General features: G+C 33.5%; 1 protein-coding gene across 1 annotated transcript; it reads left to right on the forward strand.

Annotated features, from left to right (window-relative positions):
• The first annotated feature begins 1,242 nt into the window (after nucleotides 1-1,242).
• htr3a (5-hydroxytryptamine (serotonin) receptor 3A) lies at nucleotides 1,243-17,662 on the forward strand. The gene is made up of 9 exons (XM_087301253.1): nucleotides 1,243-1,393; nucleotides 1,828-1,991; nucleotides 2,079-2,123; nucleotides 4,482-4,591; nucleotides 4,695-4,864; nucleotides 6,491-6,651; nucleotides 8,622-8,832; nucleotides 12,226-12,456; nucleotides 16,927-17,662. Exons 1-9 carry the CDS (start codon nucleotides 1,327-1,329, stop codon nucleotides 17,214-17,216), a joined length of 1,449 nt encoding a protein of 482 aa, XP_087157379.1. The 5' UTR covers nucleotides 1,243-1,326; the 3' UTR covers nucleotides 17,217-17,662.
• The last annotated feature ends 8,478 nt before the right edge of the window (nucleotides 17,663-26,140 follow it).

Here is a 26,140-nt window from a genome sequence, read left to right on the forward strand (position 1 = left end):
TCAACAGACAGAACTGCTGATACAAGGCAGGATGGATCCATGGTTTAATGTTGTAAATGCTAAATTCAGACCCTATCATGCAAATGTTGCAGCAGAAATCGAGACTTCTAATGTCCAATTTTTGTGAGCCTATGCGAAATGCAGCCTCAGTTTCCTGCTCTTAACTGACAGGAGTGGCACCTGGTGTGGTTTTCTGCTGCTGTTGCCCATCCACCTCAAGGTTGGACGCGTTGTGTGTTTACAGAAGCTCTTCTGCATACCCCGGTTGCAAGGAGTGGTTATTTGAGTTACTGTTGCCTTTCTGTCAGCTTGAAACAGTGTGGCCATTCTCCTCTAACCTCTGCTATTAACAAGGCATTTGCACTGCCATTCACTGGATATTTTCTCTTTTTTAGACCATTCTCTGTAAACCCTAAAGATGGTTGTGTGTGAAAATCTTAGTATATCAGCAGTTTCTGAAATACCCAGACCAGCCCGTCTGGCACCATCAACCATGTCACATTCAAAGTCACTTAAATCACCTTTCTTTCCCATTCTGATGCTCAGTTTGAACTGCAGCAGATCAACTTGACTACTGAGTTGCTGCCATGTAATTGGCTGAAATTTGTGTTAACAAGCAGTTTGACAGTTGTACCTTATAAAGTGGCTGGTGAGTGTATGCTACTATATGGGTCTAATATTTACATTTACAAATAGCTGTGACATATACCGAATAAAGTACACCCAGGCAGTAAGTTTGCTTCACATCTTTCAAGCTTTATTCCGCGATATCTACTGCTTGGATGTCCTTTATCCCTTATATAACGTGGCTTCATGCTCAATCGATCAGAATCAAGTATTCCAGAAGGCTGTGTAATATTAGTTTGATATAGGGATGAAATTAATTGTATAAAATATGGTCACGCAGAATAATCGGAAATAATGAACAGCCAATATTCCGCTAATTATCAAGTAGGTAATAGTGAGAACTAGTGCCCAAACTAAAGTGTTGTTAATTATTCCAAATCACAATTTAATATTAATAAGAAATAGCTATCCCCTGTTAGTTCTCCATTGAGTAAACAATGCTTGTCATGCTTATATAGGCCTAGCCTATAGTGAAATCTCTGTAATGTGACTCTTGGGACGCACTGAAGTGCTTTGGACCTCGGCTGTAGGATATTGGTGCAGAGGAGGGAGGGTGGTTTAAGTGCTGTAATGACACATCCTGAGCGCTTATGGAAAGCACAGAGATAAGTAACTAATGGAGTTCAGCCTGCATCACTGGATGGAAGCAGCACCAGGCTAGAAGAACAGTTATAGAGCAACTGCGAATCGCTCAGCACAATGAGAAGTTCAGCACTCTGGACAGCTCTCTGCATATGCATGTATGGCACAGTGGTGGATTGCTCAGGTAAGTTTTCTTATACTTGCTTCTATTGACACGTTTAACAAACAGTTCACGTTTGAGGCTTAAAACAAATGATCACAGCATATATGCATAAAAATTTCAATTTGATAACTGAAATCTTGTGGCTTAAAACTTATTGTGCGTAGCTATTCGATTTTGAAGACTAAAAATGTTCTCTCTAGGTATCTCAGCAGAAAATTATGACAATCATTTAATTAACGGCAATCATTGTCATTGGTATTGTGTTATCAATAAATGAATGTAAACAACAACAAAAAATTGTAAACAAATAGCATTTGGACAGTTATTATTGTTTGACTTGACAGATTTTGATACACAATCAGTCAATAACATTAATTGACATGGATTCATGTATTAAAGATAGCACTGAATGTTCAATTCTGAAGTGAAAGTGACAATGGTTTATCTTGGTGTAGTGAAGAAGCTTGGCAATAACACTGGGCGTTTCGCCAATGCCACTCTGGTTCGGCTAAATGAGTTTTTAAGTGCCGGATATAAAAAAGGAGTTCGACCTGTGCGCGACTGGAGGCAGTCAACGACGGTGGCAATTGACCTTATGGTTTATGCCATTCTCAATGTGGTGGGTTGAGGTCTATTTGATATGTTAATTTATTTGTTGTTGGTTTTGAAGTTCATTCTTCTGAATGTGATTTTGTGTGCCACACAGGATGAGAAGAACCAGGTTTTGACAACATATGTGTGGTACAGACAGGTACGTTGGTGGAAAATACGTAATTTATCTGTATTTTTTAACAAATAAAACTAAACAAACATGGTTTATTATCCTAATCATCCCATAGTTTAACCACAGTATTTATAGCAAATCTGCCCCAAAACATGGTTACTACACTTTTATAAATCTATTCATGATGCAAATAAAAATGAAAAATAAATCATCATGGAATTTGTAATGGTTTTAATGAAAATTATATATATATTTTTTTATGAAAACTCTACTGACCCTGTGGGTTTGTACTGGTATTTTTATCCTTTTATTTGGTGCTACAGCATTGAATCTTAATGACCCCAAAACATTCAAACGTACTGGATTTATTGGTTCAAATTTGATGGTTTGATTTGAATGTTATTTATAGACCATAAAAAACTTCAGTGAATTTTTTTCAGAAGGGATGATACGTTTTTCATAAGGGTTGATTATATTATTGTTTCACACTATGTAAGTAACACAGTTGAATCAAATATGTGTTGCACTAACTTGCAACATCACACTCAAATCTTATATTGGTTAAATGCAACAAATATTAACAAAAACTAACTTTTTAATGTTAAATCTTGTTTCGGATTTGCTTAAAGCTAGAAGACTTCATAGAATTGGTATTAGTTTATGGTTATTATAACAGCAATTGTTCTTGTTATAATGGAAACTGTAATGGTGCCTATGGGTCTAGGTTAAAACCACAAACTCCTAATGGAATATGCACCCAAACACACTAGAAAGCATGGAACGCATAGAACACTAGTGTTAAAGGTTGATGGTTCATATTTTTATTAGCTATTTGTAATGGAAACTATGTATTTTTTATCATTGTAGTCTGATTATATCTATGAAATTATTATATTTTAGTTCATCAAAAACAAACAATCAAAAACAGACAATTCGATTTACAGAAAATACTATTAGACAGGGTTTCTGCAGGTAAAATCAAGTGAAATTTAAAACTTTTTAAGACCCTTTTTAAGACTATTTTGAATAAAATTTTAGACTAATACAGGGCTAAAAACTAATGAATATTTTTAATTCGGTCTGTTGCCACAAAAAAGTAATTATTTCTTAGCGACATATTTTAATGTGTCAAAACAAGAAAACTCTAGTTGAATAAATCTTTTTGTTCAACATAATATATATATATATATATATATATATATATATATATATATATATATATATATATATATATATATATATTTTTTTTTTTTTTTTTTATGACAAGTTTAACATTGTTAAAATATATTATTATGGAGACAATAATCAAAAATATGCATTGAGTATAATCATGTGAAGTGATATGTTGCTCTTTTATTATTATAAGGAATTGTGCTATTGGAGGTTTTCTTAACCTGATTAGGGAGGTTAATTTAGAAAACAATGCTGTAAAAATATCGAACAGCTATTGTAATTGTATCTTTTTGCAATACCTCCCCTTTAAATATGAAAAAAAAAAAAAGTTTGAGATGGATTGTTGGTGATGGGATGGATTTCATCCCGATTGGGTACTTGGACACAGGTAAATAAAGACCATTTTAAAAATGATTTAAGACCTACAAGATTTTTTAAGACTTTTTAAGGCCTAAAATGTTGTTTTGAAAATTTAAGACATTTTAAGTTTATAACAAAAGCACCAGTAAATAGTCAATATCAACATAAGATTCCTGAATGAATGATTCTCATTAACTAATTTTATTATATTTAATTACAGAAAAATTTAATATTTATTATGTGTTTGTGTTTGCATATGGCAAAACTAATATAACTTAAAGGGATAGTTCAACCAAGAATTTAATATTACTCACTATTCATTTGTCCCAAACGTTTATTGTTTCTGTTTTAGGTTGAGTACAGAAGAAGATATTTTGAAGAATGTTAGAAACAAATAAGCATTGACATTCGTAGTAGAAACACTCAAACATGTTTTGGGCACTTGAAAGGCAAGAGAATTATGACAGAATTGCAATTTTCTTTTTGGGAAAAATCTAAAGTGAATTGACTTTTTTTTTTTTTATTCAATTCCTGAATTTTCATTGCCAATTGTAATGGGTTGTTTTGGTTCAATTTCTAATGTCCACAACCATTGAAGAACCCAGGGGACCAGAGTACATGCTCCAGCTTGGTCACCCTTGGTCCAAATTGACTTTTCTTTTGAATGAATCGCAGACATAAATACTAAACACAGGTTTTAAAATGACAACACAACCAGTATATATAGCCCAATTCACAACTTATTACTTTGCATGGCTCCAAATTAAACAAAAACAATTACTTATATTGTACTTAACAAGATTTCCCAACCGTGTATACCTTTTGTACTTGACATTGAATTCTCTTCAAAAGCAATGGACAGATGAGTTCCTTATGTGGGATCCTGAGGAATTTGATGAAGTCAAAAAAATTTCCATTCCGACTGCCAACATCTGGATTCCAGATATCCTCATCAATGAATTGTGAGTAAACTTGACCTAACAAAAGAGAAGACTGACACATTAATGATGCATTTGCTGCTCTATTACTACTTAAAATGTACTTTTTTCTTTCTGTCCTCTTCAGTGTGGATGTAGGAAAGTCTCCTGATATTCCATATGTCTACGTAGGCCATGATGGACTTGTCAGCAACTATAAGCCTATCCAAGTAGTGACTGCCTGCTCTCTCAACATCTACAACTTTCCTTATGATGTTCAAAAATGTAGCTTGACTTTCCAGAGCTGGCTACACACAAGTAAGCAACCACATTCAAGTATTTCTAAGTAGTCAGTGACAAAATGCATGTCTAAAATTTTTAAAAGATGTGATCTTTAAACATTTTTATAATGCCCGATGAAAGCTAATTAAAGCAAGACACTACAGGTAAAAAATATATATACATATATAATGCACTTGTTAGTTTTTAGATTTTGAGATATTTGGCTATCCATATGATGTCTTTTTCAGTTAATGTAAGAAAAACATCCAACATACACTTTTAAGAGTTTATTTTGCTCAACTTTGTATGTTTTTGTCTGTAGATTTCCATTACAATACATTGTAAAAAATGCTGGGATCCACAAAATTCCTTCATGCTCTCCCAACACAAATTGATTAAGTTAACTTAATCGTTTTTTTTTTTTTTTACAAAATTTAAGTGGATTGAACATAAAACAATTAATTAGTTAAAAAAAACTTAGGAATTGCGTTGTTTTAACTCATTTTAAATAAGTAGTTTGAACAAGCAGCAAAAATCATTTTTTTGTGTTTATTTTTAAGAGTGATTTCCTAAAAATGAAAAAAAAAAGCAAGAATTTTAAATCTGACTTCTTCCGACGATTTTTGTGCAAGAAATATATGCAAATGAGTGGGTTAATAAGTGGCTTTCATTAAACAATGGCTTTCATTAAACAATGCCTTGTTTGCATATTTTAACAGCTTTTATTATATATTTTATAATCAACAGGGAAAATATAATATCATTTTTTAAAATATCTTTTTATTGACCTTTAACTTAATAAAACAAAAATTTCAAAAAGATTTGAAACAGAAACAAATCCTCTTTTCTCCAAAAGAGCTCCTGGCCCGACTGTACCATTGCAATGCATTAGTTTTGCACATTTTAAATCTGATTTACACTATATTATTATAGATATGTACATAAAAAAAAGTATGCACATAAAGACAAATAGATAAAAGTACACTTATGTTCATTTATATATTGTTCACTCATATACATAAAATGAATCAAAATTAACTTAAAATAATCAAATAAAAAAAATGGAGGGAGAAAAAAAGAGCAAAAAAAAATCTTTAGCTTTGAACAAGTATTAATCTGCTGTTAATGTGAATTATATTTTCTGCTATTTGTATTTCCTTCATCTTCATCAGACAAAACAAAACAAAATGAAACAAAACTAAACTAAACTAAATCAAACCAAACTAATCAAAACTAAACTAAACCAAACAAAATGACTAATCGAAACGAAATGAAACTAAACCAAAGTAAATCAAACTAAACCAAACTAATCGAAATGAAACGAAACAAAATGAAACGAAACAAATAAAAACTAAACGGAACAAAATTAAAACAGCAAATATTAAGTTTGCTTCATTCTGTACATAAGCACTGGCTGTCAGATAGTATACAATTTTTGACTGCAACCTTTATAGGGGTTATCAGACATTATTTTACCGTTCACCTGCAGTGTCTTTCGTATTTACTGAAACATTCAGTTTTTATTCAGTTTTTATTTTATTCCAGTTTTTATTATTCTGGAAATGCATTATTGGAGAAATGATTCAAGCATAAGAAAAAAAAACAAAGTGTCTTTTTCGTAAAGCCACACGAACTAACCTTTAACCTTCTCTCATCTCGTAGCTAAAGACATCAACATCACACTAATGAGAAGCCCTGAGGCTGTCAAGACAGACAAGAGTGTGTTCATGAACCAGGGAGAATGGGAGCTGCTTCACGTCCTCTCCACATACAACGCGTTCAGCATTGATAATGATGATTACTACGCCGAAATGAAGTTCCATGTGAGTAATGGAATAATACCAAATTAAGTCATATGGCTAACCATAGTATTTGCATTTGGAATATTTTAGGGACACATATAAAAGCAGGACAGGCAGAAGCTCTCATTAAACGACTGCATTAGATTTGTTTTGTTTCTTTAGCGGTAACATTCGTTTAACCAATAAGCTGTAGATATGGCTATGAAAAAAGAAATAAGAGTTCAATGTTTGCTTAAATTGATAAAGTTAAAATGTCTTCAGAATATCTAATATCATATTGTAATTTAGGTTGTTTTTGCAGTAAATGATGACTGTTGGTCAAAATAATAAATGCTTTCCTTTGCTGTAATTTAATACTTTTGCAATGGTATTGTGTTGGAATAATAATAATATTACAAAAATACATTTAAATGTTCATTTATTTTAAATTTGTATTAGTTTTTGTTTAATAACAAAACTTTACTATCATGTTACAATATTATTTATTTACCAATAATATGTATAGCTAGTAGCATGTAGCCAGTTCATAAGAATCCATTTATATGTGGGAATGGAATGATAACCAGTTTTAGGGTTTACCGTGGTTTGGAGAAGTTAAGGTTTTAAAACTGTCAACATTTTCTGTTATAGCAGTTATAGTTTTTTATTGTGTTTTTAAGACATTAATTAGCCATTCTAAAATATATTTTATCTAGTTTAGTATTAGGGCAATAGTATTTCCAGCAGAAAAGGACCCTCCACATCCAAAACTGCTGTTACAAAATATATTAAATGTTTCTTAAAATAAAACATACTGTGTTCAACGGGACAATTTTTTAAATTTTTTTTTGCCCAGACATTTAAAAGGAGCATATTCTATAGAAGTAATCACAATACTGTGATATTTTTTATCCAAGTGTATCATACCATCAGGATCTTACACCAGCCCATGCCTAGTTGTCAAGGTTGTGAAAGATTGTGAAAAGTTTGCCTAGTTGTGAAATGAATATTAACATTTCTGAAAAAGCTTAATAATTAAAAATCACCTTTACCCAATCCAAAACTGGATTTCTGTTATGACGTCTGTTATTCAGATGGAGAGACTCCATTTTAAGGTCTAGCTCCATAAGTAAATGTTGACTTGTTAAACTTTAATGTTAAAATTAACTAGGTTAATTAATGTAACTAGGAAGGTTAATGTAATTAAGCAAGTTATTGTAAAATGATGGTTTGTTCTTTAGACTATCGAAAAAAATATAGCTTAAAGGGGCTAATCATTTTGTCCCTAAAATGGTTTTAAAAAAATTTAAAACTGCTTTTATTCTAGCCGAAATAAAACAAATAAGACTTTCTGCTGAAGAAAAAATATTATCAGATATACTGTGAAAATTTCCACTCTTTTATGAACACTTTTCTATTTAATATTTTAGAAAAAAAGTCTGGAGAACAAAACAAACATGTATAATATGTGAAACAAAGATTTGTTTTTGAAATATGCTCCTTCTGCTGCAATTACTTGACTGCAAATAATGAAAATCTTAATTAAAAGGCCATCATGGTGGCGCAGTGGGTAGCACGATCGCCTCACAGCAAGAAGGCTGCTACTTCGAACCCCGGCTGGATCAGTTGACATTTCTGTGTAGAGTTTGTGTTCGTGTGGGTTTTTTCCGGGTGCTCCGGTTTCCCCCACAGTCCAAAGACATGCAGTACAGGTGACTTGAATAAGCTAAATTGTCCGTAGTGTATTTATGCAGAAGTAAATGACGTCACGGAACCCGTACCGGGTACACAGTTTAAGTTAAAATACTATATGTCGAAATATTACTTCATTTAGATCAAATACATGCCACTGAAAAATATCACTGACCCCAAAAATGCTGAACTTCAGTTCTACTGATACCAAAATGTTGAGCACCACAAAAAGCACAAAGAGTCCAAATCTGCAAAATAGATAAAGAAAGAAAGATCAACACATTAGTTCAACAATGAGAGCCATCTGCTTTTCTCTGCAGGTTGTGATCCGGCGCAGACCTCTTTTCTACACAGTCAACCTCCTGCTGCCCAGTATGTTTCTGATGGTGATGGATATTGTTGGCTTCTACCTGCCGCCTGACAGCGGAGAGCGAGTGTCCTTCAAGATCACCCTGCTTCTGGGCTACTCCGTGTTCCTCATCATTGTCTCTGACACTCTGCCAGCCACTGCCATCGGGACTCCTCTCATCGGTAATGAGTGCTTTTTCAGTTTCACACAACATCACCTGATGTATTTGCATAGAAAAGAAAAATCATTGATTGGGGGAGCTTTTTATGTGTGAGAGGTGACATCATTTAGTTACTGTATACCACTCTAAGGTGTGCATTTATTTTAATTAAAGTTGTTTCATTTTGGTTTCAAATCACTACACTTAACAATTTAAGGTAATTCATAGCCTACAGTTCTCAAAACATTTTTCTTAAAATATTTAACTTCATTTAAATAAATAAAAACATAAAATGGATTATATCAAAATACAATCTTTTTGTGAGATGTGTAAGAAACTAGTCCTGAGAAGTTTGAGGACAAATACCAGACAACATTACCAGGGTGTGTCAATAATTTGGTTGAATGCTTGAATCTGAGTGGCTGGTGAACATTGTAAGGTGTGCAGTTTTTTTTTTATTCTTCAGAGAAACACACATCTAAAGTACTTTCAGGCTGTGAGGCAGGTCTTGAATGCATGACAGTTCTTACTATGTCAAATGAGTTCAGTTAATGAATTATAAAAAATAATGCACAACAGAGGTGTAATCTTCTAATATTTCAATGGCCTGTCAATGGCTATGTCTTACTTAGCAAACAAAGTTCGTAGAGTATAAGTTCCTCTCAACTGGGCTTGTTTCTGATGTTGCTTCTTTACAAACAGAAAAATAAGTCAGATAGCAAAAAAATAGAGATTTCTTGAGCATTTCAAATGAAGATCAAGCCGCATGTCCATTGATTTTCAGTGTGAAACCGCAGCTGTGAGGAAGCTTGTGCGGAAATACACTGTGCTGATTAATGGGAGTGATAAGGAGAGCAGCACTGGAACCTACAGAGGTTTCCAGTTCAAAACTAATGCTTTCAAACACATTAAAGCCTTACAGAGGGCATGCATTTTTTTTTGCTGAAAGATCACAGGAGATATCAATTTTGATCTTGACAAAACAAGTACAGAAAAATAAATTATGGGTTAACATAATATACTAAAAATCATATTAGATATATTTAGAACGATAGTCATGTCATGGCATATTTAAACTCATTATTTAAGCCAAGTATTACTGTTCTGCCCCAAAATACTAATGATTTCTCATTTTAAATATTTATGCTTTGTACTATTCCTCAAACTACTAGCTTTTACCCATTTGTCAGCAATCTTTTTAAACAAACAAACGAAAAAACAACAACACACATTTAGTGTGATCATATTTTCTTTAAAATATTTTAATAAATAATGATCAGAATAGTTACAGTGTGTAGTTTTATATTTTCATGGTTCACAGATTTGATGAGGCTTTATAAGAAGGTTTAAATTGCTAATATTAGTTAATGCACTAAGTAGCATGAACATATATATATAGGAATATACTTTCACTGTATTTATTCATCTTAGTTAATTAAATTGCTTTTTTTTCATAGTGAATTAACTTGTGTTCACAAATACAACTAATAATGTATTATTAAATAATTAACCAAGTTATACATTCAGTAATTTTGTTCTTTGTTGGTTTATGGCAAATAGTTAACCAATCAACCTTGGAATTATAAGGTTGATATTTGAATGATTTTGAGATATTGAGCTTCAAAGCTTTTGCATTCCATAGCAGACAGTATGTGTGTAACTTTTTTTTTTAAATAAAAAAAAAAGTTAAAATGTAAACAACTTATAAAAAACATCCCATAATGTAAATAAGTTGTCATTTAATAAGGATATGTCAATACCTCAATTTTGACAAAAATTTCAGATAGAACCCATATCGTTATGTCAACAAGTGCATTCTTATTGTAAAGTGATTTATACTGTGAAATATAGTTACTGTATTATTTACTGTATTAAACAAGGGCATTTATACACATCTGTTTAAAAATTAAGCTGGTGAAAAGTGACAGTAAAAGTAGTATTTTCTATCTTAAATTAATGCTGTTCTTTTAAACATTCTATTCATCACAGGTAGTAGTTTAGTAGATAGTTTGCTTAAAACTAGAAATTCTGTCATAATTGACTAATCTTTTACTTCTCACATGTTTGAGTTTCTTTCTTCTGTTCAACAGATAAGAGAAAAACATTTTGAAAAATGTTGAAAACCAGAAACAATTGACTTCCATTGTATTTGTTTTGCTTACTATTGAAGACAATGGTTACAGATTTCTAACATTCTTCAAATATTCCCTATTTTGTTCAACAGAATAAACAATCTAATAAAGGTTGGCAATCACTTGAGAACTTCCTGACCCCAGAGCTATACATTACATGCCGTATACACTGTCAGAAATAAGGGTAGGCGAGCTGTCACTATGTGCTACCTTTTCAGATGGTACACATTTATACTTAAAGGGTCCATATTGGCACCTCAAAAGTATACATTAGTACCTAAACATTTTAAGAAGAACAATTTTGTACTTTTTAAATACTAATATGTACCCTTGAGGTATTAATATGGATCTTTAAGTTACAAATTTGTACCTATTGAAAAGGTACCACCTCAGCTCACGTACCTTTATTTCTGAGAGTGTACAGATTATTGAAAGTTTAAAGCAATATGTTTGCTACTTTTGTACTATTTGTTTTAAATAAAATCACTGTCAACTGAGACAATCCACTTTTCCTTTTATTTGATTCTTTAATTCAGAATTTTTTTTAAAGCTAATTAATTAAACTAAAAAGTAACTCACATGACATTTTTTAAAAAGTACCTCAAATACCTTTTCCTTAATTTTTAAAATGAATGTGTTACTTAACTTGTTACTTAGAAAAAATAATATTATTATGTTAATCGTATTACTCGTAAACACTAACTAGTTAGTGTAAAAACAATGAACAATGCACCTGTAGTACATTAGCACCTGACTGTGTTCTGTGCTTTGTATATTTCATATTTATATATAGTCTTATTTTGTAAACAATGTATGTTTTTAATTGTGTATTCCTAACTGTTTTGCTTGTTTTATGTATTTTATTGTCTGCTTAGAGCAACGTTGTAGCACCTTTTTGCCCAAGACAAGTTTCCTCTCAGAGACAAAGTTTATCCTCTCCTCTCCTCACAAATTAACAGACTAGTAATGATACTAAACATCATTGAATGGTAAAAATAAATAAGGTTTTTAAAACCTAATAAACAACATTTTTTAATTGTAATAGTATTTCCTCATCTTTACTGTATTTTTGATCATACAAATGTACCCTTGGTCAGAAGAAAAACCTCAGTACAGTATAATAATAATAATAAGAAATTAATTTTTCTGCTTTCGAATTAAAAACCTTACAGACTTTATTCACAAAGAACAATGCAACAATCACTGACCAAATCAGGTCTTTCTCCCAAGTAATAGTATTTTTTTCTCAGAAAGTGTGTGTGTGTGTGTGTTTTGGAGTGCAGGTGTGTACTTTGTGGTCTGCATGGCGCTGCTGGTCATCAGTCTGACCGAGTCAGTGTTGATCGTGAGGCTGGTGCACAAGCAGGATCTGCAGTCCCGTGTGCCACAGTGGGTCAAACACCTGGTGCTGGAGAAGGCCACAGTCCTGCTCTGCATTCGCAACAAGAAGATCTGCTCGTTCCGCTCACAGGGGTCCGACCTGCCGCTCTATAAAGAAAACAACATGAACACTGGTAACTGAGACTCTCCTTAAAGGTACAGTTCACCCAAAAACAAATCACAATTCTCTTATTAATGACTCACTCTCATTTCTGTCCAATCCTGTAAGCCCTAGGTTCATCTTCAGAAATAATTAATCTTCATAAATTAAGATGTTTTGTACAATTTGAGAGCTCTCTGGCCCTCAGTACACAGCAATGTTTAAACAAAGCCCACAAAGGTACCAAGAAGATAATCAAAACAGTTCATTTGTCATCGGTGGTTCAAAGGTATTTTTTGGATGCTACGAGAATACTGGTGTGCACAACAATAATCAATCTATTCAACAGGTCATCATCAGTTCAGAAAGTGTGTTCACGAGAAAGCTGTGCACTGTATGTGTGATCGATCACTGTACACTTAATCATGTTCCTGACATACAGTATAACCCAGATACCGGCAAACAGAAGAACTGTTGAATTATGTCTTAATTTTGTATGTTTTTTTGGACTGTTTTGAAAATAGCATCCAACTCTTTTTATGCACATTTTGGAATATTGCACAAAAATGCTTAATGGAAACAGCAGGAACCGCACACATTTTAAAAATGCACATACAAAAACAAGAGCACAACGAAGTAATATAAACTTTTTATTCGATAAAAATAAAATGTTCATAAACTATTTACAGAGTAAATTTGAGCTTTAAAATTCAGAATTTAAAACAACACAGACTCATTCTGAAGATGTAGCCCTATATACATTTCTGCAGGTCGCGAATTATGTAGCCAGAGTAAGGTATGGCTGCATTTCATTTTTACAACTCCGCTCCTTTTCGCGCTCACTAGCTAACCGCTTATATTCATATGGACGCCTTTCCTGCTGTTACCAATTTGTCCAGTTAGCTCACCATGAACGTCAGTGGGCTTGAGATGAAAAGAGGAGTTGACCACGATGACAGGATTCAAGTCCGGTGTTGAACGGTTACAGAAAGCAGGTAATACAAAAAGAGAATCCAAAAAAAAAGTAGAATAAACATATAAATAACAGGGTGAAAATGTGGTAAAATCTGAAACCATTATAAAAATGAGGCGAGGACTTTTCTTTTTCTGTATTTCTTTTTAAAATTGTTTGTTGGGTTTATGGAAGTGGATGAGCAGGTCAATCGGAGCTTGTAAAAATACTATTGGTTGGGTTTAGGGAAGGAGGATGGTGGGTCCATCGAATGGTCAAACAGTCAGTCAGGCAACAGTGGGCTCTGGTGGATTTACGTGAGAACAGCAGGCGGGAATGGCACTCGCGAGAGAAATTTAAGATCTCACAAAGCATACAGAGAAGCCTTTAGTAGATTCATCAAAACAAAAACAGCAAATAACGCAGCTTCTGGGACGTCTTTAGCGCTCTCCAGAAATATATATATAGAAGTACGTTTTCAGAATGAGTCTGGGTTAATTATAAAAGTCATGTGATTTTGTTTTAACAGGACATGCGATAAGAGAAATGGACAAGATAAGACAGCATTAATGGCCAAACCAGTGGACCGACCAACTTGCAGAACAACTGAAATGTTTTGGTCATTTTAAAATGCATTAGCCAGAATCTTAGTAGTTCTGTATTATTTCCACCATTAAGCGGCTGCACTCTCAAAAAGTGATTTCAAGTCTCCAAAAGCCACTGCACTCATTGCGTTTTGTCTTCCTATTCTAAGTCATTTATTACAGTATATATGAAAAATGGCTTCTCCTGCTGCAGCAAATTACACTTTGCTTTTTGATATTTGGTGTCAGTTTATCTGGAAGTAATGATTTTGTTCTCTTAACTCACTGGATGGAAGTGATGCTTTATTCTCAAAAGTTTAATGCTACATTCGTTTTGGGCATACTGTAAGTCTAATTTGCATCTTCGGATGAAAACAGCTAATGTTCTTGGTACCTTTCTTGGCTTTCAACCTTTCAGTACCATTGCTGTTTATTTTATGAGGATAAAATATCTTAATTAGTGTTCCGAATATAAATGAAGGTCTTACAAGTTTAGAAAGACATGATAGCGAGTAATTCATGACAGAATTGGCAGTTTTTGGGTGAACTATCACTTCAACATCCCTGTCAAATCCTACTTGAGCAACTGTTAACATTTACTAAATCTGGGATTCTAAATAGAGGTAAATCATTTTAAATATTTATATTTTGTGCTATTTTTTAAACCAGTAGGTTTTACTAATTTGTTGGCAATAGAGAGTTTCACAGAGCTTTCTTCAGCTTTGAATCACAGAAATATATTAGATTTGTCTAATTTTGACTTATTGAATTTGACAAATTTCATTTAACAAATTTGACTTGTGATACAGCCTAGTGTGATTATCAAATCAAGGGAAGCAGTTTTATCAAATAAGTATACAGTCTGTTTCACTTTGAGGTTTAACGTGAAGAGAGCTTATACGCTGCAGCTTACATTGTCAATCTGCAACTCCATTGTGGGAATGTAATGTGTGTCAGGTTCATAGTCACAAACTTTGCAACAGGAGTTATAACAAACTTTCAAGACAGAAGATTATAGCAATTTATCAGCATTCTGCTAAGGTAAAAGCTTAGATTTGGTTCAAAAGAACAACAGAAGTAGTTCATTATTTCATTAATAAGCCTAAATAAATGATTATCTTTATATAAGTATAACTTTTTAATTATAACTTATTGCAATAACATAAACATTATAAAAACATAAACAATCACATTTATAACACAGTGGAGTTCAATGTGGAATACACTAGTCAAGCAAAATCTTTGCCTTGATTGCTCTCCAAAGTCTCTGCACTGTCCTCTATCTGTTGGGCACATTTATACCTAAACTACAGAATTAAACTGAAACATTTAATTTCAGTTAGCTGATAATTTCATTAATTTTCCTATTTAAATATTGACGTTATGACCGTGCACTAAAACTGACAGAAATTCAAAAGTTAAAAAAAATCTATTAATAAATTTTTATTTATTAAAGATTTTATTTATTTATTTTTTTTATTGAGATGCTAATGGTCAAATCCAATGCAATGATTTATGCTAGGCTAAGTTAAAAATGCTCCCGCCAGACTGGGAGTTGAATGGATTAAAAAATGGTAAAACTCAACTGTTTAACTCTAGGACAGTTGTAAAATGAGCTTTTTTGCGACGAAAAGAAAAAAAAAACGTAAAATGTTCCTTTTTCATCCATGGAAACTTTTTATTCCAAAAAAAGTTCTTTACAGTAGATTATTCAAACGTTCTTTATACCATAGAAAAAAAGTGATTTTCACTAAAATATTCTTCAGGGAACCAGAAAAGGCTCTTTTATTGAATGACTGTTTTCAGAACTTGATATTTTTAAAAAGAGTCAATATTTTCAGACAGGGCAGAGCTTAAAAGAGCAGTATGTAAGTTTGACACCCAGTAGTTAAACTAGGTAATGCATTCCTAGATAAAAACAAACGCAAACGCAGGTTTCCAGATTGAGGACCAAAAGGAGCGAGTATAACGATTCTAAATAAAAGCAACGACAAATTGTAGAAGGAATATTCTCTATATTAAAAGCAGTTTTTGTTCTAACCCACACTTCAAATTGATATATTAGAAACGGCTTTTATTTCTTGCAGCTGAGCAGCAGGATACACTGACAATGATCACCTCAGGTACATCTTGTGTGCTTTATTCAGTGTTGAATGCTAATAATGTGAGTTTGAATGCCATTTTACAAGACATTTATGGCCATACTTCTGAAAGCAGCAGCAGATAGTTCACCTCAGATCTTGAAAATAAAATAAACTTTAGAATTGTGAAAAAATGCAAACCAACACATATCAGTGATTCAGCATGTACATTTAATAATGTTCAAGAGGTTTAAGATGTATTAAACCTTATCATTTTGTGAGTGAGTGCATATTCTATGCTTCTGAATGGTTCTATTTAAATTTATGTCATGTTTTGTCTGGTGTAAATAGCCAAATTGCTTATGACTGCAAATCTCGTCACGAAGCATGTTGTTGGGACACGCAGCTAAAACGTAACCTGCCCACCAAATGTTTACGTTCATAATATTATATTATTTGCTAAATAATAACCTCATTTGGAACTTTGATGTAGAATGTAGAATCTGAATCTTATTTCGGAGTCTGCTACTGTCAACCGGAGGTCACATTTCAGTCACGGACTCATACTCTGAGAGCCTGAATCTGAATGAATCAATAAAATATGCAGTTTTCTATCAAGGCAACCTGGGGGGCTAAAATATAATTGGCTAAAGTGGCATTGGGCAAGTTAAAAGAACCAAAACAAAGACAGAAATTCTAGCATGCAACACATTTTCAAAGCAGAATACTTTCCTTCAGAAATGTTTTTCATAATGTTCACTTGGCATGTTTCTTAAATATCTGCAAAAATATTACGGTAGAGTCAAAAACTTACAGCACCTTCAACAAAGCTGCTCTAATGAAGCCACTTTTGGCCAATCTCTGATTGTGACCTGGGACTCTTTCAGCCATTCACTGCAACCACCACAGCTGTGAGGGGTCCAGAGACTCCGGCAGAACCTTGGGTTTGGGGCTGTCAGCACACGAGTCTGGGCCTCCTGTCATGGACGGCATCCTCCGCGAGATCACCACCATCCGCCAGTTCCTGGAGAAGAAGGACGAGAGCCGTGAGATCGCAAAAGAGTGGCTGCAGGTGGGCTATGTGCTGGACATCCTGCTCTTCCGTGTATACCTGCTCACCGTTCTGGCCTACGGCATCACCCTGGGCTCGCTCTGGTCCATCTGGCAGAACGTCTGACCGCAGATCTGAAGGGAAGGCGCCAGTTTGGTCTCACTGCTTCAAGGAAACACAGCGTTTGATGTCGATTAAGTGCTGGTAATGTGATTGTTATCTGACGAGAGAATAACTTGAGCACCAGAGAGGAGAAATGTACTTTCAGATTAAGAGTTATTACTTGTACACCGCCATTCTTACCAAATAAGAGCTGCTCTGTGACGTCTCTGAAATGAAGCGTATAAAATACTGATATGATTGTTATACCAGAGTTTGTGTATATTCAGTACAACATGACTGCAAGTGTGATATTTCTTTTATGTGACACAGAGTATAAAAGAGTCACAAATTTTAGATTGCATTATGGGAAGCTATTTGGGGTATTTTGTTCTTGGGTTAATGGAAAAACTAAAGAAAGAAACAGACAAAAAAAGCTGAAATATATAGATGCAATTAGATACTTTACTTAACCTAAAAAACGTTGACATTTTAAGTTGACTAAATTTTTATAATTATGCACAGTTCATTTAGTTAATAATGTAAATACTGGGTTTTAGTGTATTGTCCCTGAGCATCTTAAAATTATTGGTCAGCATTACACCATTAGCTATCAAGTATTTATTATTATTATTTTACATATTATTGATAGACTTTTAAAAAAAATGCTTCCTTGGTGACCACTACATTCTCATTTCAAAATCATAAAACATCTTACTGAAGCATATAAACAATCGACCAGGGATTAGTATTTTACATGTTTTAGGATTTTTTTAGATTCTATTGAGTTGAATTTTTTTGTACTGATTACAGTGCTGTATTTATATTGTTAATGTACACATTATTTATTTAGATTTTATTTATGTGTCAAAAATGTGTATATGTATTTATTTATGTGTAACAATATCATCTGTATCAATTTATTTTAATGGATTTTTATTAATTTAATAAAATTTTAATAACTAAATTAAAATGTAACCATAATTTTGCATTAATTAACTTCTATTTGTTATAATTATATATTTAATTATTTTAGTTCAATTTGTTTTTTTTCAGGTAATTTTATCTTTTTATTTTAGGGCTGCACGATATTGAAAAAAAAAAAAAACAGACATTGCAATGTACTGCATTATATTTTGTGATATAAATGCAATTACACCAGATGACTTAAACAGGTTGAAAATAATTAATAATTTTAGACCGATTTAGGATTGATTGTTGTAGGGGGAGCACATCTGCATGAAGTATAGGCTAATTTTAAAAATGACAAGAGAAAAGATTTAAATAAATAATGATTTATGGTTTTCCTTTGGAGTCAAACAGTATTTAAAAACAGAAATTAAATAATCACTGTAAAATAGTCATTTATTCATTTTCTTTTCAGCTTAGTCCCTTTATTAATGTTGGGTTGCCACAGCGGAATGAACCGCCAATTCATCCAGCTCTCTGTTTTACACTGCGGATGCCCTTCCAGCTGCAACCCATCACAGGGAAACACCCATGCACTCTTATTCACACACATACACTATGGTCACTTTTTAGCTTACCTACAGTAGTTCACCTATACCACATCTTTGAACTTGTGTGGGAAGCTGGAGCACCCAGAGGAAACCCACACGATTGCAGGGAGAACATGTAAGCTCCATAAAGAAATGCCAACTCGAACCAGTGACCTTCTTGCTGTGAGGCAACAGCACTACCTACTGCGCCACCGCATCACCCCTATGTACAAATAATAATATTACTACTACTAATAATAACAACAACATTGCATCCTTTTAATGAGTAAATAATTATATAATGTAAACCTAATCTTGGGGCGCCAACGGTGGCTCAGTGGTTAGCACTGTCACCTCACAGCAAGAAGGTCGCTGGTTCGAGTCTCGGCTGGGCCAATTAGCATTTAGCGTGGACTTTCCATGTTCTCCCCGTGTTCGTACCCCTATAGTCCAAAGACAAGCGCTAAAGTGAATTGGGTAAGCTAAATTGTCCGTAGTGTATGTGTAAATGAGTGTGTATGGGTATTTCCCAATACTGGGTTGCATGCTGGAAGGGCATACGCTGCGTAAAACATATGCTGGAATAGTTGGCGGTCCATTCCGGTGTGGCGACATAGGAAATAGAAACTAAGCCAAAGGAAAATGAATGAATGACACCGTCTTTAAGCTACAAACTTTTAATTTATTGTTCCCAAATGGCTTAAACAGGCTTGAAATGCTTACACAGTCACAGGCCTTAAAAACACATGCAAATAATTAACCTTCATTCTAAGGTTAACATTTAAAAAGACTCCACTAAGTTGTTACTGTAATGTCTGGTAGGGCTGGGCCGATAAACGATATTATATCGAATATATTTACTCTATATTAAAGTGTCAATCACAAAGCAGAAATGTGTAACAATGGGAATTTAAAAGTGTGTTGATATAAGAGATGTACCGAATTTTTAGCCACAGAAGGTTTATCAGCTGAAAATGTTGTCATTTAATGGACCCTCTAATTTTTGTGGCTTCAGTCATTCTTGGGGTGCTCTTTTAAATCTGGAAGCATTTACTTATTTTGAAATATATGTCGTTATCATTCAATATGGAAAATAATTATCGAGGTTGCATTTTTGCCATATCGCTCAGCCCTAACGTCTGGTCAACTATAATCCTGACTATATTGCAGATCCTTACGATGTGAGTAGGCTACTGCAGACTCGCACATTGCGATATGAATGCAGTGAAACGATATATTGTGAAGCCCTAATTCATTTATTTAAATTGTTGAGTGTTTTTTTTTATTGATATTTATAATATGTTGATTATTTTAAACTTATTTGTACATTTTGTATGCTTTATCTGTAAACATTCCCACCTTAATGCTGCCTAAAGGCCCTCAGTTTGATACCTCCTGAACTTGGCCATGTTAACATATCTGTAAATGCTGAAAACAAATAATTAAAGACGTAATCACTGAAACAACAATCTATCCTTAAGGTTCAATTGTAAATTCTCTGTGTGATACTATGAAAAGTAATGCTGTCTTGTTCTCCAAATGAGCACATCCTGTAAAGTGTGTGTCTTGAGAAGATGTTTGAGTGTGTGTCTATATTGTGTTCCCTTCTCTTGCAGCCCAAGGCCGGCTGAGGATTAGTCGTTGCCTGTGACACTAAATGTACTAATTGTAAAGATTTTCACCTCACTGGGAATGCACTCAGCAGGCCTGGGGTGATTGGATAAATGCCATCGACACCCTACATAATTAAAGAAAAAAAAAATCAGTTAGACAGTAAATGGGAGCATTGATCCCAATACAATCAATGCGTCTACATCTCTCCATCCTGCTGCCTCTGCTATCCTCACCACAGTCCTGATTTAGTCAGATTGATGTTTTGATAGAATAAATGTCGTATTATGATGATAATATGATCATTATTACACATCCATAAGCTCTTGATGTTTGCGCTAGGGTTTGACCAGCAGAGGGCTTCTAAGGCCATGTAATGCATTTAAAGGGATAGTGCCACCAAAAATGAACATTTACTTACAATTTTGATCAAGTCAAGTGGTTAAAAACATTTAAGAGCTTCTTTTTTATGTTGAACACAAAATAATATATTTCAAAGCAAGCTACAAACCTAAACATTAGCATCCATAGTAGGAAAAACAAATGGAAGTCGACGGCTTTCTTTAAAATGTCTTCTTTTGTGTTCATCAGAAGAAAGAAACTCAAACATGTTTGAAACAAGTGAGTAAACCATGACAGAATTTTCAGTTTTGCTGGAACTTTCCCTTTAAGGCACTGTTAACGTATAAGGAGTTTCCCTGCTATCTGTAGTATTAAATACAGAAATGCACACAATCAGATTCTAGTGCAACAGGAATTTTACTATCAACCAAGAATGCAATGCTGGCAGCCTGAAGTCGGCAGTGTAATTCCTGAAGGCTGGTCGCAGTCATAACAAATGGCTTCAAGTGGCATTTGTGGGCCGTTTCTTGTTTTGCAAATTCATCTGCTGGAGGTCGAGCATTGGGCCCGTTTGCACCCGCAGGCACGGCTTAGCTGGAAACACAATCGAAGGGATTTGGGAAGAACACGTCCACCATTCAGTCCTTCACTGTCTAAACTTCCCTTGTCCATTAGATCATATCTGGGTCAAAGAGCAACTAAAGATGGGACGCCCTGTGCACAGCACAAAAGCTATTCACACAGAGAGGGTCACAGGACCTTTCGGCGGAAAAACTGGCGGATTTTGGTGCCAGCAGAATCATTGTCACCCCTTAATGATGCTGCTTCTCGTTCTAAGGCGAATATACAATCTGAACCCTGCTGTCTTTCTCAGACGATCATTAAAAAAATCTGTTTCATCTTAAGAGATAGAACTAATTAAAAGACTCATTAACTCGGCGCACCGAGGTAGCATTGTGTGCTTTATATGAGCCACATTATTTCCAAAGATAGTTAGATGGTGAAAAAAGGGATAAGGGTGTTTCATTAGACACTGTAAAGTTGCTGTCACATTAAGTGGAATTGGTGTACAATCACATATTTTTGGTAAGGAAATGGTCCATTACCAGTGGTAGCTAATGATTTTAAACTGAAGTCACTTCAGACCGTTTCACAGCAAAGCTGCAAACATAAATTCCATGTGAAATCAAAATTGACAACATTTATTTTACTAGCACACATTGTTATTCTTTAGGTGAATGATTATTCAGTTAATCCACTGAAAGACATCTTCAATCAAAGTCTGACCATTTGCTTAAGAGTTTGGAGTGGTGGTCCTTGGAGTGGCAAAGTAACCACGCCTAAACAAAAATGTCTAATCAGCAACTCAATACATTTAGGCATGTAGCCATGGTCAAGACGATCTGCTGCAGTTCAAACCGAGCATCAGAATGGGGAAGAAAGGTGATTTAAGTGACTTCAAATGGTTGTTGGTGCCAGACAGGCTGGTCTGAGTATTTCAGAAACTGCTGATCTACTAGGATTTTCACGTACAACCATCTCTAGGTTTTACAGATATTGGTCCGAAAAAGAAAGAATATCCAGTGAGCAGCAACTCTGTGGGCGCAAATGCCTTGTTGATGGCAGAGGTTAGAGAAGAATGGCCAGACTGGTTTTAGCTAATAGAAAGGCAACATTAACTCAAATAACCACTAGTTACAATCTAGGCATGCAGAAGAGCATCTCTGAATGCACAACATGTCGAGCCTTGTTGCTGACCATGTCCATCCCTTAATGACCAGTGTATCCATCTTCTGATGGCTACTTAAAGCAGGATATGTTATAAAGTGTAAATTATCTTACTGGTTTTCTTGAACATGACAATGAGTTCACTGCACTTAAATGGCCTCCACAGTCCCCAGATCTCAATCCATGTGGTGATATGGGAGATTCACATTATGGATGTGGAGCCGAAAAATCTGCAGCAACTGCGTGATGCTATCATGTCAATATGGAGCAAAATCTCTGAGGAATATTTCCAGTACCTTGTTGAATCTATGCCACGAAGGATTAAGGAAGTTCTGAATGCAAAAGGGAGTCCAACCTGGTACTAGTAGTAAGGTGTACCTAATAAAGTGACAAGTGAGTTTATAGCAACAAAACTTATGCAATAATAAATGATATTATTACCATTTTAAGACCATTTTGACACTGTAATAACATCATAATGCAAGTACACTCTTCCAAAGAACACATAATATTTTATTCCTTAGAATATTTCATTTAATCAGTCATTTTAACAATTTAATAAATTGGCAGTCATTACTGAAGCCAAATCTCGAATTTATCAAACATATAACTTACAATAGCCGTCCAAAAACTAGTACAGTCTAATTTTTTATATTATAGAAAAATATTAAAAACGATTTAAAAAAACAAAGTAGAAAAATCAAAAGCAAAAAAAAAAAAAAAAAACGTAAAAATTTAGTTGCAATACTTTGTTTAATTTTTATTTGTATATTTCAATTCCTAAATATGTTTGGTGACTAAAATATTATTTTAATAAATGTTTAGTAAATCTGTTTTATTTAAATAATGGATGCAAATATTCATTTTTTTAAAATACCGTGTACTCAATTATGCTGAGCACTGTATGACTGTTCAGACGGAAAGAAACTAAAACAAAACAACACAAGATTTGGGGCTGCTTTTCATTTTGTCTAAATGTTTAGTCTGAAGTGTAAAATATAAGCTCGCAATTCATATATATTTACGCAGAAGTTTATCCAAAGCTTTCATATGCCCCATGAGGGTTTACATAAAACAGTTGAGCAACTCAATGTTAATTTTTAACTGCACTAAACCAGCAGTGTACTAAAAAAGTATTTTTCTCACATAAAAAACAAGAACTACAAAAGCTGACAAGCAACACTAAATTAGTGTTAAATACTCAGATTTTGTCAAATACTAATGCGCAATATGGAGAGACAAAAAATCTGGAGGACACAGTGGAAATCTCCATAATGAAGGGATAATAAAGGGGTAGTTCACCAAAAAATATTTCTGCAATTATTGAACTTTTTCTAAACCTGTTTGTTTTCTTATTTCTGTTGAAAACAAAAGATATCTTCAACAAATGTAGTAACATCTAATCATTTTCCATGGTAAGACAAACACTGTACGTAGTAACAGGTTTCCAGCATTTCTCAAAATTGCTAGAAAAACGAAGAATGTACAATGTAAATGTACAATGCCAAAATGTAATAAGGGTTTCTGTACAATTTTAGCAATGTATTCAATAGGCCTATATGACTTAAAACGTTCATTTATGATCACCTCGATATGTTCTCAATTAATAACACGCAAAATAGCCTACCTATGACGATCAGAAAACATGGCACTCATGACAGCAGTTTTGGTTGTGCGTGTAGGGCTGACATGCTGTATCCCAACACTGGCAGATGTTTACAATAATTCAACATGATCATAACTCAAACACATACACACGCGCGCGCGCGCACACAGTGCATGTTAGACAGATACAATACCAGAGGGAGCATTAGCATAGCAGCGAATTGCCATTATTTGCTCAGATGGTTCCCGGCATTAACACACACAGAGCTCCATGTAATGAACACAGGCAGACTCTCTAAAGCACTGAGGTTTGTATTCTCAGCTTGTCTCCCCTCAGAATAAAAGAGAAGCAGAGGCTGCTTTTGTTTCAGTCTATTTCCCTCCGAATAGTAATGAGCAGGCAGTGAAGACAGAACTTGTTTTCTTAACGATACTCTACCTGTGTGACTCCAGATTTTAAAGATTTATCGGATAATGTATTCACATCAAGTTCAGTCTTGCCGTCTCGTTTGTCTGCCTGCTCTCTCTAACGTTAAACTTGTCAAACATAGGCTACATGTCACTCTCTCAGCTGCAGGTGGTGCTAACTGCACTATATTCACAACGCACTGGCCATAGCTTTTTAGTAGCCTACTCACATTCATTAATTTATTTTCAAACAATAAAGCTGGATCCGACAAATCAGTGGCTAAAGTTAAACGTAACTACCTCACCTTGTTTATCGAGTCCAGGATTTTTGTGTACAACAGCTTCATGAAGTAGCAGATCATCTCAGATGACAAAAAATATAATAATAATAATAATAATATTATATATATATATATATATATATATATATATATATATAAATATATATATATATATATATATATATATATAAATTTATATACATACATTTTTTACACCACATCTAACAGTTTTCTTGAAGTTGTGTGAACACCATTAATCTATTATTCAATGGAAAAGAGCACCTTGAAAATACTTTAAATAGCCTGTAGACCTTTAAATAGTGTATTTTCGTGAAGATAACACATTGAAATGCATAATTTAAAGAATGGGTTAGCCAAGAAAATTAATGACAGAATATTCTATTTACACAGTATATTTTATTTTGGTGCAGTATAGATAAGTAAATGACATCCCATTGTGGATGTGGGTTTCAAATGTGTGTGTGTGTGTGTATATATATATATATATATATATATATATATATATATATATATATATATATATATATATATATATATATATATATATATATATATATATATAGTCTGTATACTCTATGTTTATATATAGATATTTATATCGATTGACTTTAAGAAAACAGCTCTAACATTCTTCAAAATATCTTCTTTTTGTGTTTCACAAAAGAAAGACCACAATACAGGTTTCTTTGTAGTAGTATTTTAAATTATGTAAATTAAAGTAAATTAACCCTTAGATTAAACACCGTATTAAAATTCACAATAAAAATTTGTTAAATGCCTTTAAATAATCGTTACCTATTAGGCATGGGTTGGTATAAGATTCTGACTAAATGATAACCTTGGATGAAAATATCATGGTTTTGGTATTACTGCTCTAAAATATATTCTATTTAAATTTCCATGTAAAAAAAAACAACAAAAAAAAATCCCCTTTGAACAAAATATATTTCTTTTGAGAAAGATTTAAAATATTTTGGGGCAGTAAACCAGCTAAATAATTCAAATGAATCATTGACTTCTGCTGTCTTCTTTAGTTTCAAAAACAGATTATTATTTTTTTTTTGCAATTTAAAGTGGCATCTTTAGATATCTTTTCTGCTGGTAATACTGTTGTCCTAAAAAGCAATAAATAAATAAATGAATAAAAAAACTGTTTAAAACCTTGAATTTTCTAAACTGTGATTTACCTTGAAAACATTTATCATCCCATGCCTGTTACCTATACACATTTTTACAGCACATACAGTATATGTTGTTCATTGCTTTTTTTACAGTGTACATGAGGGTGAATAAGTTGTAAATATTTAAATGATAAAATAACAGATCATTAGCTCCTGTGCGTTGAAGACATGAAAAAGCCAGACAAACTTAAGTCCATTTTTTTATTTTTTTCTAACTGCAGATTTAAGGAATACAACTGAACATTGTTATCTTGAGACTCATAAATAAAAAAAAA

The sequence above is a fragment of the Danio rerio genome, chromosome 21 (assembly GCF_052040795.2).
Source record: "Danio rerio strain M-AB ecotype USA chromosome 21, GRCz13ab, whole genome shotgun sequence".
Taxonomy (NCBI): Eukaryota; Metazoa; Chordata; class Actinopteri; order Cypriniformes; family Danionidae; genus Danio; species Danio rerio.